General features: G+C 51.7%; 2 protein-coding genes and 2 long non-coding RNA genes across 5 annotated transcripts; all 4 read right to left on the bottom strand.

Annotated features, from left to right (window-relative positions):
• On the bottom strand, nucleotides 1-884 carry LOC120658657. The gene is made up of 2 exons (XR_005668795.1): nucleotides 562-884; nucleotides 1-478 (listed from the first exon to the last, which is right to left on the bottom strand). It is a non-coding gene; the product is annotated as an uncharacterized LOC120658657 (long non-coding RNA).
• A 692-nt stretch (nucleotides 885-1,576) lies between these two features.
• Nucleotides 1,577-4,050, bottom strand: LOC120658655. Of its 2 annotated transcripts, none has more exons than XR_005668792.1 (2): nucleotides 3,826-4,050; nucleotides 1,577-2,371 (listed from the first exon to the last, which is right to left on the bottom strand). It is a non-coding gene; the product is annotated as an uncharacterized LOC120658655 (long non-coding RNA). The 2 variants fall into 2 exon arrangements; XR_005668793.1 differs by having other exon boundaries at nucleotides 3,855-4,050.
• Nucleotides 4,051-8,844: 4,794 nt separating this feature from the next.
• LOC120662909 (UDP-glycosyltransferase 71K1-like) lies at nucleotides 8,845-9,328 on the bottom strand. Its single transcript, XM_039941961.1, has 2 exons — nucleotides 9,251-9,328; nucleotides 8,845-9,183 (listed from the first exon to the last, which is right to left on the bottom strand). The coding sequence occupies exons 1-2, from the start codon at nucleotides 9,326-9,328 to the stop codon at nucleotides 8,845-8,847; spliced, it is 417 nt and encodes a 138-aa protein (XP_039797895.1).
• Nucleotides 9,329-14,144: 4,816 nt separating this feature from the next.
• LOC120658614 (LOB domain-containing protein 37-like) lies at nucleotides 14,145-15,367 on the bottom strand. The gene is made up of 2 exons (XM_039936884.1): nucleotides 14,976-15,367; nucleotides 14,145-14,884 (listed from the first exon to the last, which is right to left on the bottom strand). Exons 1-2 carry the CDS (start codon nucleotides 15,178-15,180, stop codon nucleotides 14,436-14,438), a joined length of 654 nt encoding a protein of 217 aa, XP_039792818.1. The 5' UTR covers nucleotides 15,181-15,367; the 3' UTR covers nucleotides 14,145-14,435.
• Nucleotides 15,368-16,377: the final 1,010 nt, after the last annotated feature.

Raw genomic sequence — 16,377 nt, 5'->3', positions numbered from 1 at the left:
GAAACCATTCGCTACATCTACATACATGCTAATTAAACAGATACTGCTACAACAGAGCATGGATAGATGCCTTGCTCTTGCCACTTGCCTAATGAGAAACAACCATACTGGTGTCGAAAAAATTGTGCAAGTACAGTGCATTATAATCTGGAATGAGACGACGCTAGCTACGTCGGATATGCATGCGGCATGCCCTGTTAGTTTGGGCTGAAAAGGTTCAATTCCTCGGGACACAAGAACATTATTGGGTTTCGGATTCATAGCAGTTGTATAGAACAGGTTGGGAGATCCTTTTTTTCTTCTCTCACAACAGAATGTACTCCCTCCGTCCAGTTTTCTTGTACGTTTAAGCATTTGAAAAATGTTCAAGTATGATACGCATCTACTGGTTTGGAGAACGTTCCTTGACCCGTGGCCAACGCGGCTGCCGCTTAGCTTCAATGCGATCGATTCGCAGGATCACCGTGTTCATCTCCATCTAGTATTTGTTGGCACAACAAACCCACAAACAAATCAGAACACACAAATCAAATGAAACAAAGCATATGAGCTCGCACTCACCGTCATCTCCATTGCCATGCCACACAAAGTCGTAGTCGAGCTCATGGGCAGGGCCATCCCACTCCTGAATGCCATCCCAATTGATGACGCCGGGATCAGAGGACGGATGCAAGGAGGCGGGCTCTAGGTTTACATCTGATTCATCAGGTGGTGGATCTTGGTTCAGGTCGAGGCCTGCTGAGGTCATGGATTGGAGGAAGCTGATGGTGATCCAAGAACTGACGAGCTTGGGGGCTAGAGCAGGGTATAAATAGGGCAGGGATCAGAGAAGGGATGAAAGGAGGCGGGAGTCCGAAAATTTCAACCTTGATGGACGATTTGGCGTCCATGGAAATTTGATTTCGATCTCAGTAGAGAATTTGGAAGAGGTGCCGAGGCTTTCTTCCGTCTGGGCGCGAGAATTTTCAAAAGGGAGATGGCGGGCGGATTTTGGAGAGGCAGACATATATGGCGGGCGGAATTGGAAGCCTAGGAAAGAAACGATGCGCGCGCGGAGGAGATCGATGTGCGGAGGAGATGGCGGGCGAAATTGGAAGGAAGGCAGAGAGACGGTGCGCGTGGAGGAGATCAATGCCCAAGCGGAAACGGCGCGCATGCAACTGGTAATGGGCCAGGATCCAAACTGAAACTGCACCAATCTGATTCCAATGCGGAAGCAAAGCAGACCCACACCCAACCATTTCTCTGCCGACGCCAAACCGTTGTTGTGCTTAAGCCCAGACTAATCCAAACTAGTGGTCGAACTGTGGATTCTAACCCATTTGAACCTGTTTTCGAAACCGTGGTCTGCTGTGCAAAGGTAACTAGTGGTCTGCTGCTAGTTACTGCCGCTGGTGGACTGTATGCGTGGACCGTGGTGTGATGCTGCTGTGCAAAGGGAAAAGTAACTAGTGGTCTGAACATCCAAGAATTGGACTGCACAAAAAATACTGCCGCTGCATTTTGCTTAACTTAAAAGACGAAAAACAGCTGCTGCAAACTTCTTTTTGTCTGAACATCCAAGAAACAAATAAAAGATAAGAACACTATGACTTAGCTGCTACTAACGAACAACAAATAAGGTACTGCACTGGAATTAGTGTTGCTGAACAGTCTCCAACCCTTCGGTGTACAAAAAGTACAAAATGATTGTAGTTCACAGAAACTAAAACATAGTGAATCTCAAAACTGAAACTGAAGTCATTAGGAGGTCACTCGACAGAAACTCTGTTCAGTCACTCCCAATCGCAATCTGCAGCTCGTCCGTGCCTCCCACCATTCTCGTGGTGTAGTAGTAGACCCCGAGCACGATCTGTACTTCAGGACATGAACGCACACAACATTGTTAGGACATGGACAAAATCAGCAAGATGTACTAGTGCATGATAAATTGGAGATGAAAGGTGACTAGATAGATAGTATGACAGTATTCACTCCAGTCATCATCACTTGACATTTCTTACAGCAAAATACAACTGATAGTATGACAGTATTCCCTGAAGTCATTATCACCGGACATTCTCACAGCAAAAATTCTTACACACTGGGCTCGACCATGGACACCAAAGGCAGGCAGGACAGGCTCAGCAGCTGAAAATACCATGGAGAAACTCTACTGAAGTGTACTAAACACAAGCTGCAACGAAGAGGAACCAAATGCACTACCACTGGTTGAGGAACTAGGTACAGAGCAAATACCAAATAACACAAGTTTGGACCTGTACTGACAAATGTTAGGAATGCAGAGAAGCTTTGAACTGACTGAAACAAAAGAGTGTGCAGCTGATTCAGACGTGGAGTCGAAGTTGTACCAGCCTCTTCACTATGCAGCCTATTAAAGATATATAGGGTAGCTGTTAGTTTAGCCCATGCATTTTCAGAAAAGCAAGCTCAAAAGTAAAGAATTCCCCAAACAACGCCTGTCGGTGTCCTGACCCGGGGGTGATGATAGCTAACGTCCAGAACGTCCCCCTTAAAGGAAGCCCGCCTCCTCCTTTTATAGTCACAAGGAGGGGCGGGGTACATGAGCAGGGGGACGTGGAAGTCGTCGTCTTCCCCCAAATCGCGGGGGTGCAGTGGTCGAACACTGTAGGAAGTACACTGTGGGGTATGGCGTCGGGCATGGCAGTCGTCCTGGATATCGTCCTTGATCTTGCGGAGATCGCGCCGGCATCCTGCCAGCTCCAGCAGGCGGTGTGTTCGTCGCCGTAGGGTGTACCGTCCTGCAGATGTGACATGGTGGCGTTCCGTGGGCCCTGTAGGTCAGGGTCTTGCGTGCACCAGCGGTGGCGGGGCACGCGGCGGTCCCGAACCCCCTGGACGGAGTGCTGGCGTGCACTCTAGGAGGTCCGGGAGACACGTGGAGGTCCCGGATCCCTCGAAGGGGGGGGTCCAGTCCTCCGGCTGCTAGTGCTGGGCACCCCTCTTGGGGGGGCGTGTGGCAACACCGGACCCCTTCCCGAGCAGGAGGTGGGTCCGGGGCCATACGTGTAGTGAGGTGGAGTCCGGACGGCCGGAGTTGGCGGAATAGTAATGGGAACAGTGCCGAGCCCGTCTTTTCCCGCGTCGCAGGCTCCACAGTGCCACCACAACGTCCGGGATGGCGGAGCAGTGACCGGAGTTAGCGGATGGGACTCCGGTCACAACCACTGTGGGGAATGGCGGCCTACGCCGTATGTCCTGGGCATTGTGGAGGAGTGGTTGGCACTTAATGCCTCCGTACGACGGGCGGGTGAGCGGCAGGGCCGTTTGTCCTTTATGCCGAGGGGTGGCCTCGAGCGAGGCGGAGATGCGGTGCCCGCTCGAGGGTATGTGCGCTACCCTCGAGCGAGGCGGAGATGTGTGACGCAGTCGATGGTCTCGATGGGAGCCCTCGAGCGAGGCGGAGATCGTTCCGCGGGTTCGAGGGGGTGCGAATGGGCCACATGCTGGGCTTCTTTGAGTCCTTTCCTTTCTTCCAGATTGGAAGTAGGCCGTGGGCCTTTGTGGGCTCAGTCGCCTAACATGTGTTTTGCATTTTTCGGGGTGATCTTAGTACTCTGATTAGGGTGTCCCTAATCGTGGTACCTGACAACGCCGCAAGAGATCTCCAACAGATTACTCATCCCTCTCCCCAATACCAAAAAATTAATATTTTGGTGTTGAAGGTGTTCCAACAGATTACCAATACGATCCCTATTACCTATAAATTTTTGGTAATCACCAAAACACACCTCTCTCTCACCCAAAACACATCTAAAGCAACCTAGGATTGCACACCAGGAAAACAAGAAATGGAACCTTCACCTCCGGCGTTATCAGGAGAAGTCACGCACCGATGCCGCCAGGATCCGGTCCAAGACGAGCTGTGAGGTGACCGCGGACACGATGGAGAAGGAGGTCCCGGAGGCCGGCCCGCCGGCGCCGGCGGAGTCGGCGTCGAGCTCTGCCCACAGGCCGCAGCCGGCAGCCCCGCCCCGGCGTACCGCAGCAACTGCGCGCGTCGCGGCCGCGAGCCCGAGCCGGCCAGCTGTCGCCCGCCGCCGCCGCCGTGGCTCTAACAGTAGGGTTTGGGTCAAGGCGTGGCTTCTCCGGCGCGCCGTCACCACTCGCTAGCTCCGCACGCGGCGTGCTTCCTCAATGCTGCTGGACCGTGGTGTGATGCTGGGTTGGAAACTGTGGCTTCAGCCCGTTAGCAAACCAAAACAATGAGCTCAAAACCAAACTAAACTGAACTACTCCAAGCAATCACCCAAACTGAACTAGCCCACCAGTTTGCTCAGCCTGTTTCCATCCAAATTGAATTGGCCCAACAAAAAAACCAAACCATAAAAACTGGTTCCATCCAAACCATTATCAGGTGGATTGGAAGGGAGGGAGAAACGGCACGCATGCAGGAGATCGACAGTTAGGCGGAAACGGCGCGCGCGGATTGGAAGGGAGGGAGAAATGGCGCCGTTAACGGGAGGGGAGCGCAATTATTTCCCGTGGCCGTGTGAGGAGGTTACGAAGTGGTAACCTGGCCGTGATTGACGTTCCTTGGTCTCTGCGTCCGGTGCTTAAACGTAAATCAAAACTGGACTGAGGGAGTATTTCTCAATGCAAGTGTCATATAAGTTTCATTCTCATTAAATGACATGTCACATAGCCAAAAGTGATGACATGACATGAAATTTAAGAAGAAATAATAATAGAGGTCATGGGGATGAAAACTTGGTGTGCACAATTACCAAGTATCATGAAACTGAAATGAAACTCCATTGAGAGCATTTGAGTTTCATCAACACACACTCATCACTTTCTATTGGTCACATGATCATTAATACCAATCAACAATTAAATGTGATAGTTTATCTATGAAACTGTGTGATGAAACTATGCATTGAGGGAGGTGATTTCATTCTAGTATCAAGCTGACATGGCACTCTTCGTAACTGTGTGATAAAACTATGCACTGAGATTGGCCATCTACATTACGGAGTCAAGCAGGACCTAGGTGATTGATATGACGATGTGTAATTGGGTAAAAGTCCATTCCCTCTTCTTTACTTTCTTCTAAGGGTCTGTTTGGGAGCACTCCACCTAGCTCCACTCCACCATCTCCACCATGGAGCAACTCCACCAACCTTGTTTGGGAGAGCTCCACTCCAAACATCAGTGTGGGGCCCACTGTCAGCTATTTTTTCCCATCCCTCTTCCCCACGCGAGCAGCAACCTCCACGGCGGCAGGCAAAGCAGCGCGGGGCTACACGACGGTGGCGGCATGGGAGCTCCCCCACGACGGGACCTTCGTGGCCGGAACGACACCTCCATGGCGAGCGACGGCGGACCTCCACGGCAAGTGCAGCAGGGGATCCATGGCCGCGGCGGACCTCCATGGCCGGTTGCGGAGCTCCACGGCGGGCGAGCGGCGCACGGGACCTTTGGGGCCGGCGGCAGCGGTGGAGCTCCATAGCGGGTGTGCGGCGCACGGGACCTTCGGGGCCGGCGGCGGCGGACCTCCATGGCGGGTGTTGGAGCTCCACAGCGGGTGGGCGGCCACACGGGACCTTTGGGACCGGTGGCGGTGGACCTCCATGGCGGACCTTCGAGAGATCTGCGACAAGGAAGACGGGTGGCGATCGCCCGACGGAGGCGAGGCAGCCTGCGGTGGCTGGGGCAGGGGCTCCATGGCGACGGTGGTGCGGGGGATGCACACCGGCGGCGGGGATCCACGCCGGCGCAGGGGATGGTGGGTGGCGTGGAAGCTCCATGGGACTATGGCGGCGGCGGGGAACCACGCCGGCGCGGGGCTCCACGGCGACCGCGGGGCTGCGCATTGTGGCGGCGGGGATCGAGCGAGCAGTGGAAAGGAGTCGCTGGGAAAGGAAAAAGAAGCTAGCGAACCGTTATTTTCCACTAATCAGTGGCATGGTGGGTAATTTCCACCAACTCCATATTTTGGTGGAGCTGGTGGAGCACCTCTTGAGGAGCTCTAGGAAAAAGGTAGAGTGGAGCTGATTTTTGGGGAGTGAAATGGAGCTGGTGGATGTGTTTGGACAAAAAAAGATGGAATGGAGCCAAAAAAAAATGGAGTGGAGCTCTCCCAAATAGACTCTAAGTTCAGCGCCAACACTCCCGCTACGGGATCCCTACTTGAGAAGACAAAAGAGGAGCTAGGCTGCAATATGTCTTAGGGAAATCATCCCAGTAGCTTAAAGACTAATAAGTTTTTTCTTTCCTTTTTTTTTGGCTTGCTCTTTTCTTTTTCATCTGTACCAGCTATTTTAGCTCTTCCTCGACCAATGCATGCCGGGTATTTTACTATGGGCCGTTTCAAGAAAAATAAAAAAGGAAAAGGTTTACGGCACATATATCCTAGGAACAAATTAACAAATAGAGAAACAAAGCCTATATTTTATACGTATGGTTTGTACTATAAATAGGACGACAGAAAATTCGTTCTCATGAGCACAGACAACAATAGGTCTTTGTTAGAGAAACCGGACTGGTATAGTGGTATGATCGACTTCCTTGCTGTTTGCAGACTTGCATGCAGTATAGTCGCAGTATGATGGACGGGCTGGATGTAATGTAACCCGGACACAGTCCAGTTAGATTACTCCACATGGACCATGGCCCAGATTTAGTTTTGAGGGAAGAAAGTTTGAAGAAAAGCCGAAAAGGGAAAGGCCGGGTATTTGGGATTTAACTGATGGGCCGGATCAGCAGGGTTAGGCCGGGTATTTGGGATTTAACTGATGGTCTCGGTCGATCGATCAGACTGGCCGTGGCCAGCTACCACCACATTCGCCGCGACGCGGATCGGGCCGTGGCCTGCTGCCCTGCCATGGACCGGAGTGAGATGGCCGTGGCCGGTGGGCTTCCCTGCGACTAGACCTGGCGGTGGGGCCCAGATGGCCAGAGGTGGCCTCGGGAATAGATGGCTAAATGGACGCCCAGCACGGTCCGAGGGCCCGCTGAGGTACAGCCCGTTTAGGCACGATTACCAAACGACAGCCCGGTCGTCCGCTGCCGCGCGCACACCCGACGGCCGCGCTCGCCCGGCCGCGCCTCGTCGGTCGTCGCCGTCCGAAGCACGCATGGCTGCCGCGCGTGACGTGGGGAGGGGAAGGACTGGAGGAGGCGGCCAGCTCAGAAAAGAACCGCCTCCGCCCTCCAGCTCCAGGATTATCATCAAACCGGAAGGGTTCTTCGCCACAAGCCCACAACCTCCGCCTAACACGAAACAGCAGCGCACGCATGGTCGTCAGCTGAGCTCTAGGCGACACTACATCGCTACTAACAATATTCAGGGAGGTCCAGCAGACGACAGCAGCACACCTTGGAAGCATCAAGCCAGCAAGCGTTCTTCGCCACAGACTCCACCTACAAACAAGCACTGTCGTCAGTCAACTCCAGGCGGCGCCACCTCGCTACCAGATGTACACCTCGCGAATCTGGACCCCCGGATGTGCAGTCTCTCTCGGTCGTCCCCCTCCCTCCAGTCCTCCACCACCCTTGTGCCCTGCCCCTGCGCGGTGCGTCGAGGCAGCCGCAGCTCGCACGTCTCCCCGCTGCTCCAGTTGTCGTACTCGTAGCGTAGCACACTGTGTCGCGGTCGTTGCCTTCATGGAACAGCCAGCATCCTCGCCGTCGCGGTCGAGTCGTTCTCTTTCTGCACCTGCGCTATTCCATTTCCACCGTTTGCCGGCCTCGTGATCCCTGCCACCGTCCACCAGCGCAACACTGCCCAGGACCAAACCACTGTGTTCGACAGCTCCAGCAGCTTCTAGCCCAACAATGTTTTTCTCTCACACTGTTTCAGCACTAGCTTCCAGCCACCAGTCGGTCAACAGTATTTTTCTCTCACACCACTCCAGCCATCAGCTCCAGCTCCAGCCCAGCGAACAGAGTCTGTTAGTTTTTGAAAAAAAAAATACAAAAAGAAAACAGGGGATTGACTGTTGACTCGGCTGAGAAACAGCCGAGTACTTCCTGCACATGTTTTTTTTGTCACCAGTGTACTACAAAAGACCTCGGGCCGTGGTTAGATTTGTGAAAAACGGGTAGAAAAAAATCACATCGGACACTGTAGTATATTGTAGCACTTTTCGTTTGTTTGTGGTAAATATTGTCTTATTATAGGCTAACTAGGCTCAAAAGATTCGTCTCGCAACGTACATCAAAACTATGTAATTAGTTTTTTTATTTACCTATATTTAGTACTCCATGTATGAGTCATTTGTTATATTTAATGTTTTGATGTGATTTTGATGTGATAGAAAGTTTGTGAGAAAAGTGAACACAGCCTCGGTAGCCGTTGGAGCGCTGGTCCTCCGCTTTGCAGGTTCAGAGCTTCTTCTATTCGGCGAATGGGCAACGGGTACAAAATAATGTGTATCATGTGGTCAATATCTAAAACACGAAACGGCGTCTCAGGCGATTCTCTGGCTCCTCATTGCGCCACGTCGCCCAAAAGAAATATCGGCCGTCCGATCGGACCATCCAACGGCCACGGGAACGAGCAATGCTCGCCGGCCAGCCGCCCGCTCCTCCAGGCCCCGAACGGCCGAACCCTAACCCATCTCCCTCCTCCCTCCCCTGCTCCCTGCCCGCCGCCCTCTCCTCCCTCTCTGCTCTCTCCCTCAACGGTCACCGCCGCCTCCTCCCCTCCCCTTCTCCCTCTCCGCCTGCCTTCGCCGCCCTCCCCGCCGGCTCTCCTGCTCGCTGCCGCAGCCACCCGCTCCCGCAGATCCGGATCCGTCGCGGTGCCGGGCTCGGAGGGAGGAGGGCGGCGCTCGGCACCACCTCCTCCGCCGCGCCGCCTCCGCCGCACAGGGCCTCCTACCCCGCACTCGGCCCCCCTCCTCCGGCGCGGCACAGGGCCTCCTCCGCGGCGCCACCGGAGTTTAGGGGCTCCAACGCCGATATGGGAGGGACGCCGTGGAATTCGATAGGGGCGCGGGCGTGTCCGAGCTCCTTGAAGCTCGGCTGTCCTTCCGCGCGCATCCAGGGAAGCTGGAGGAACATGGCGACCACGGAGGCATTGGAGGCGAAGAAGGTGTAGGCCGGGATCCCGAGCTCCGTGGCGACGTCGAGCGCGGCGACGGAAGGCGCGTCGATGACCACGGCGTGAACGCTCCGTGGAGGCGGCTCCCCGTAGTCCGCGACGGCGGGAAGGTCCTGGATCCGGGAGAGCCTGCGGACGGCGGCGCCACGGTCGACGGCGGCTGCCAGCGCGGCGTCTTGCTTGGTCCAGGGTGAGGTCGATGAGCGCGGACGTGACGGCGTTGCCCTCCTCCAGCAGGACGTCGGCGAGCTGCATCATGGGGACGAAGAGGCCCGGGTACAGGACGATCGTCGTCTTCACGGTTTGTGTTTTTTTTTCCTGGCTGCTTCGCTGGGCTCGATGCTAGCAAGCTCTATATGCACAATCTGCAGTACAGCTCGTGGCTTTCGGGGAGAAGAAGATTTGTAGCTGGCAAACATATCCATTGGGCATGCCTATCCATTGCAATTGTTGAATATACATCCTAACATCATTTTCCATTCCCACGGAGATTCTGGGGTCCATTGTACAAACTCGATCACTTGCATCCTTTTGCATAACCTAGCAAAACATATGCTGGTAATTTGATTCTCAACTTGCACGTAGTTTATTACTATTTTCATTGTCAAAAGCTTCTGTTGAGCATGTTTGGGTACATTAATCTGCAGGTGAATTTGCATTCCTTTTCTCGAGAAGCACATTATGCATAAGAAATATCTCAAAAGATACGTATATACAGACCTTGCTAAAATTCGAACTATTGCAAAGCAGTATGCATTTTATGATAAGCGCAGATGATTTTTTTCTACAAGTTTGCATATTCCATCATCATCTGTGTCTATGATTTTCTTTGATATATTTTGGCATGTTTAAGTTTTAAGCGTTCAGCCTAAAATATTCCTCTATTTTCCGAACATTGGAATCATCAGTTTTGGGTTGTTGACCTTAGGATGTTTCTTAATATGACTCCTGTGACATGCACAATAATGTGGATAATTTTGTTGCCATACTTCAAATAACTACTGCATGCTTATAGTATTTTTGAAGTGTTAGACTACTTGAAAGTCTTAGTTTGTATGTTCACTCTGTCAACTCATGTAGCTCAGGGCGTAGGCGCCGGGTTCCATGTGGCCATGTGAACAATCTATGTAGAAAGATGATTGCTATATACAAAATGTCAAGTAATGTTACTTCCTTTTGTTCAAGAATGCAAAACAAGCACGATTTATTCAATACACTATTATATTTCATTTTATATTATAAAACAAAGAGAGAACTAAAAGGACCTTTGTTTTTCTGTTTCTTCTTAACATGTTTTTTTTAGTACTAAGCAGTGATTGAAGCCAAAATGAAAATCCTTATTCCCTTGTATTAGAATTTGAGTTATGGACTTATGATGCTTAGGTTTGGATCAGATCAGATCAAACCATGTTACAATTCAGTTTTTGTAACCCCAGGGCTTCATAAAATTAGCCCGGCCTCTACTTTTGTTGCCCAAAGAGGTTATGGTAGGCTATGTACAGTTCTACATCCAGATAGAATGTGTGATTAACCCATAATGCTTAGACATTCATTACCGTTGTATAATGCTTTGACTGACTTTGAATGTGTAATGCTTTGACTGAATTTTAAGTGCAGGCAAATTCAGCCTTACAAGCATATCAATGCATACTATTCTGCTGCAAATTTAGTGGAGCTTGAATCATAAACATTGGATATAAGCACATCTATGGTAGTATAATATCTAGCAATGCAGTCCGCAAGTGCCATTCTTATCATTTATTCCTTTTTTTTCCTTTCTTAAACCCCCATGTTGTAAGCAAGATAGAGCATAAGGGCCTTTGGCCATCAAATACTTTGGGGGAAAGGTAGCCTTGGTTGATCTTTTGGGCAGGCAATAGCAATTCTGTTTCTTTTTTGTCCTAATTCTTTTTCAGGAAGAAGCAATTTGTAATGTTATACTTTTAATGCAAGTGTAACTTCAATACCATTTGTGCTAGAGTGTAGCTTCAATACCATCCGTGCTCCAACAATGAGCTTTAGTATATTGTATTTGGTTATTGTGATCCTATTCAATATGAAAAATTTCTTACCTTAGAATTTGTATTTATTCGAGCATATGGTAGGGCGCGCAATGTACACTCTTAAGATATATTCAACAAAATTTCTAAAATGCTCTACCTCTGCGAGAAGAAAAAAATATCCTAATTTAAACCAATCAAATTATTTAGTCATACCCCATACCTAAGGTGTATAGTAGTCAATACTGCTCCCTTTAATCTTAATTGAACGACATTGCTAAATTTTCAAATACAACTTTGACCATTCATCTTCATCTAAAAATTAGTGCAAATAAATATAAACATTAGTCACATTTAAAGCACCCCAATGATAAATAGTGTCTAAAAATACTTATATAAATTCTCTGCATAATGCCAGTACTCAAAGATTTATCTAAAAAATCAACGATAATATACATTTAACAATCGAGGGACAGAAACTCAGAGTTGGCATCAACAAAATGCATGGTTGCTAATTCAAATATAATTGCTCAAATAAAGGAAAAGGAAAAGAAAATATTATTGCATCTCCGTTTCTGCTTCCCGTAATCTGAAGTTCTGAACTACATATCCCAACACAAAGGCCATGCGCGGCAAGGCCGCGTGCAATTTCTAGTGGGCAACGGGGAATCGACCGCCGCTGCGTCCAATTCGGCCACTACAATTCTAGAATGTTCAATAGCAAGGCACAAAATCGCGAACGGATCGCACAATCTCCAGCAGAATTCCTCGTGGAAGCAGCAGCAAACGAGAGATCGTGATACTGTACGTTGATCCGATCCCCACCCACGTTATTAGGGAGGCGTTTGGTTGCCTGCATCCAGGCTGCCCAGGCTCGCGGGATACAATGTTGACTTGTTTGGTTAGTTGTACAAGCACCTCAGCCAGGTTCTGGAGATGCAAAATGAGGCCCTCAGCCAGCCTCCGTAGGAACGAGGTTTCTTTCCGTTTGTGCTGAGCCAGGCTCGTCACATGCGTCTGCACATGACAGCCTGCATCATGCAAGAGATAGTGATGCGGGGCAATAGCTAAACCAAACAGTTTCTCTTCAACACCTGCATGAGTGGATACGGCAACCAAACAAAAGTGTGATGTATCTATTAAACCTGTCCACCGTGGGTCTGGATGGCTAAAACGAGCCAGGCTACGTTGGGAAGGAAACCAATCACGCCCTAGGAGTAGCCGAAGGATCGCTGTATCAGTGGAGCGGAGATTCCGACGGGATAGGCAGGTAGATGCTCACACGTTCCTTCCACGGGAATCCCTCGCGACCTCGACGTCAACGATCAAAGGGGTGCAAGGACAAGGTGGTAGCTACGTGCCCGGCAGCTGATGCCGGATGCCGGCAGCCGGCTCACGGGTTGGGTTGGCTTGGGTCCCGAGGCCGCCGCGAGCCCGCGACGTCGGCGCTGCCGCAGGAAAGACACGCTCGCGGGCGCGGGGGCGTCGCGTCCAGTCGGCGCGCCCGCCCCGAAACGCGGCGCCGTGGTACCCGCCCCTCTGCCCAAAAGCCGAACCGCGCCGTATCCTTCCAACACGCGCGCGCGTACCGGGCCATTTTAATTTACGGTCAACCGTACACACCAGTTCCGTACGGTCGATTTCCGATCAACCTTGCGGTTGATCTCCGACATCACCAAGATCACTCCGCGGCTGGCGCCTCGTCTGGCTCGTCCCTTCTCCTCATGTCAGTGACATCACCTCACCCGGCTCTGGTTCCCCTTCCGTCACGTCACTCATCTGATTCCCCTCACGTCACCTTATCTGGTTCCCCTCTTCAATTAAACAATATTCTATTCTATCGTAACATATTTATATGTTACAAAAGTTATACAAACACAAATATTAACTAGATAAAAGCACATGTATATACAAGTTTGTATAAACTAAAATTCTATAAATCACTTTTATAAAAAATTTGCAACAAAGCTTTGAAAATTTCTAAAGAAAAAATTTACCATAAAGTTTTCATAAAAAAATGGATGGGATATGAGATAAATTTGGAAATAAAAGTCTAGAAAAATTTTGTTCAAGAAAAATTTGGCAGCTGAAAAGTTTGGACACAAATTTGCAAGATAAAAAACAAAAAGAAAAAAGTGGCGGAAATTAAATTCCAAAACATGAAAATTAGCACACAAAAAAAGTTCTGGAAAAATTACGCAAAAGGGGAAAAATTGCATAAAATTTTAGCAGCAAAAAGAGAAAAAACACGGGCCATTGACGGCCTCGCTCATCCGTGCTGCTGGTGGTGCCGGTGTCACCTTATCTCTCACCATGGTGCTGGATCCAACGGAAAAACATGAAATGGGAAAAGAAAAGAAAGAAAATATAAGGTGAAACTGGAACCGAGGAGAATAGGCACGGACAGCATTTGGATCTCACGTGTATGTGCGTCGACCATTGCGAGCGCAACATGCGGTCAACCGTAAAATCAGCCTCCCGGCGCGTACCTCACGTCCACACCACTCATGCTCGTCCCGCCCGGGCCTGCATTTTCCTGGCCATTTCGCCGGCTGATTTCTGGAGTTCAATACAATACAGCCACTTGGGATTTAAGTAACACGCCACTCAGCCAATCACTCAGTCAGTGACATTGTTAAGCTAAGCTATCATCAGCAAAGGAGAGCCAGCCGGTGCAGCTCCGGACGGGACATGCTGAGATAATAAAGCACGGGGCGGGAGTTGCTGGCCAACACTAACATCGCTTTGGATAAGCTGATGCCGATCGACCCGTGCGCGTGCGCTGAGGATAAGATCGACGCAGCACGAGCAAGCTTTTCTTCTTGTTGTTTAGGCTGCGTTTAGTTCCCAAAATAATTTGCACAGTATCCGTCACATCGAATTTTCGGACACATACATGGAGCATTAAATACAGTTGAAAAAATAACTAATTACATAGTCTAACTGATTTCTACGAGATGAATCTAATGATACTAATTAATCTATAATTAGACATTAATTGTCAAATAACAACAAAATGTGCTACAATAGCCAAACCTAACCTTTTTCACCAACTAAACACCCCTTACTACCTTACTACCTTAGTTTACAATTTTATTCAGCGATCGATCCAGAGGCGTTGCAGCGTTGCCAACAGAGCGGGTAAGGAACGAGAGAAATTTTGTACTATACTAGTTAACAGACGGCGGCAGGCAGGGCTGCCGGCGCCGGCGTTCGGCGGTTTCTACGCACGCGCCCAAAAAGGGAGAAGACTACGGATACCTCGCCGGCGAGGGGCTAGCAAACATTTTCGCCGGGATCCAGCACAGCTGCACGGTACACCGCCGAAAGGCACACGATCCGGAGCTTAGCAGTCTAGCTAACTCTCAAACAAAAAGGTTCAGCAGCTCGGGCTCCCTCCCGCCGCCGCCGCTCGTCGTCGTCACGGACTCCTCCGAGGTCATCGACGGCGTGCCGGGCCGCCGCTCCCCGGGCGCCGGCGGGGACCCGGGGCTGAGGCACAGCCCGAGGTCGCACGAGGGCTCCGGGAAGGCGTGAGCCGCGACAGGCGCCCTCGCCACCGCCCGCTTCGCCGCCGAGAACGTCGAGCACCCCGCCACGGCTCGCCTCGCCGTGAGAGCGCGCGGATCGCGGCCGTCTGCTACAGGGAGCCCGCCGTCGAGCTCCGGGAGCGGGCGGATGCCGCCGCCGCGGAGGACGGTCTCCACGGCCGCCTGGCAGAGGTGCCAGCTCCCGGCCCCGAGCAGCCCCACGGCGCCGCTCACCGGGTTGATCGTCCGCCCCGCCGCCTCGTACAGCAGCGACTGGAACACCGCTGCACAGTCCGCCACAACCGCACGTAAACACCCTCGATCGTACCAAGGAGAACCGCGTACGTACCGGCGCGTCCACCGATGGGTCCGTACCTGGGCGCTCCGGCTCGGGGACGGCGGTGAGGAAGGACATGAGCCCCGCGCGGCCGAAGAACTTGGCGACGAAGACGGTGGCGTGGCCCTGCGCCTCGGCGCCCTCGATCCACTGCAGGCACGGCCGCAGCACGCACGCCTCGCTGCACCCCTTCCGCAGCACGCGGCACCCGTGGCAGCTCATCGCCGGCGCGCCACCTCTCATACAACCACCAGCCCGATCAAGGCCTCGAGCTCCGCCATGGCCACCCGCGGACCGGAGTATATAAGCACACCCGCAGCTAACCAAGGGACTGGGCTGGGGTCTCGGGTGACCACGCGCTAACCACAGGGTCGGGTCAGGCGCGATGAGGTTAACCAGCCGGCGTACGTGTTGGTTTCGCGAAGCGAAGCCGCGCGCGCGGGGGGCGGCAAAGGCCTCCCTCTCCCAGCTCCAGGCTCCTGGGGTGCGGGGGTGCGGCTCCGTGTCTCCGCGTTCGGTCGGGGCGCGACCGCGCGCCGCCGGATCGGGATCGGGCGGCTGCCTCGGGCGGCGCGCCCCGTCCCGGCGCACTTTGGCGTGTTGCTCTGGGCCACTCTTTTCCAGAGTTTTATTTACCGACCGGACCGGCCAAACCGCCGGGGTCCGTACCGGTATACCGGTCCGGTTTGGTCGGAAACTGGTTGGTACCGGTCGAATTCAAATTTGAATTAAAAAAACTCAGTTCAACCGGTTCGTACCGGTATACCGGCCGGTTTGACCGGTTTGAATTCAAATCCAAATTTAAAATCACATGTGTAATCGGTTTGGAACGGTATACCGGCCGGTTTGACCGGTTTACCAAGTGGGCCTTAATGGACCGTCTTGTTTTTTTCCTTTTCTTTTTTGTTTAACTTTAAATGCCCGAAAAATATGTTAAACAAATGAATTTTTGAGAAAATTTGACACCATTAGATTCGTCGCACCTTAAAGTATTTTTAGAATTTTTTTGAGAATTTTTCATTTTTTTTGAATTCAAATTTGAATTTTGAATTTAAGCCGGTTTGGTACCGGCCCAAACCGAAACCGGTAACCGGTCAACCGGACCGGTTCCCACCGGTTTTTGTAAACCCTGCGCTTTTCTCGCTCGCGCGGTCGCGCGCCTTCCTTTGCGGGATGCGTGGATCCGCACATCGGGCAGCGGTGGGCCAGGCTCACGTACGCCCACCGGGTCCGGACGCCGTGCGCCGCGGAGCCGTGTGCGCCTCCGTGTGTGTGTGGAGCGTGGTTTCCTGCTAGGGTGATTGGTGGAGCGTGGCGAGTGGAGAGCTCGCTTTTCGGTCCGCCTTTTCTGGCATGAGGCTACGCGAAGCAGAAACCGAGCTTTTCTTAAAGCTGTGGAAGGAAAAAGAAGGGAAGAAGGCACAAGTGATTTTTTATGCT

The sequence above is a fragment of the Panicum virgatum genome, chromosome 2N, assembly GCF_016808335.1.
Source record: "Panicum virgatum strain AP13 chromosome 2N, P.virgatum_v5, whole genome shotgun sequence".
Classification (NCBI taxonomy): Eukaryota; Viridiplantae; Streptophyta; class Magnoliopsida; order Poales; family Poaceae; genus Panicum; species Panicum virgatum.
The sequence above is the reverse complement of the archived record's forward strand: the minus strand, read 5'-3'. Positions and strand labels throughout refer to the sequence as shown.

What these genes read in the sequence shown, in the direction of transcription:
- LOC120662909 (XM_039941961.1), bottom strand. Translation starts at nt 9,328, where the DNA reads ATGATGCAGCTCGCCGACGTCCTGCTGGAGGAGGGCAACGCCGTCACG. An exon ending in TCGACCTCACCCTGGACCAA is followed by an intron (nt 9,184 to 9,250) that starts GCAAGACGCCGC and finishes TCCCGGATCCAG; the next exon opens with GACCTTCCCGCCGTCGCGGA.
- LOC120658614 (XM_039936884.1), bottom strand. Translation starts at nt 15,180, where the DNA reads ATGAGAGGTGGCGCGCCGGCGATGAGCTGCCACGGGTGCCGCGTGCTG. An exon ending in CCCCGAGCCGGAGCGCCCAG is followed by an intron (nt 14,885 to 14,975) that starts GTACGGACCCAT and finishes CGGACTGTGCAG; the next exon opens with CGGTGTTCCAGTCGCTGCTG.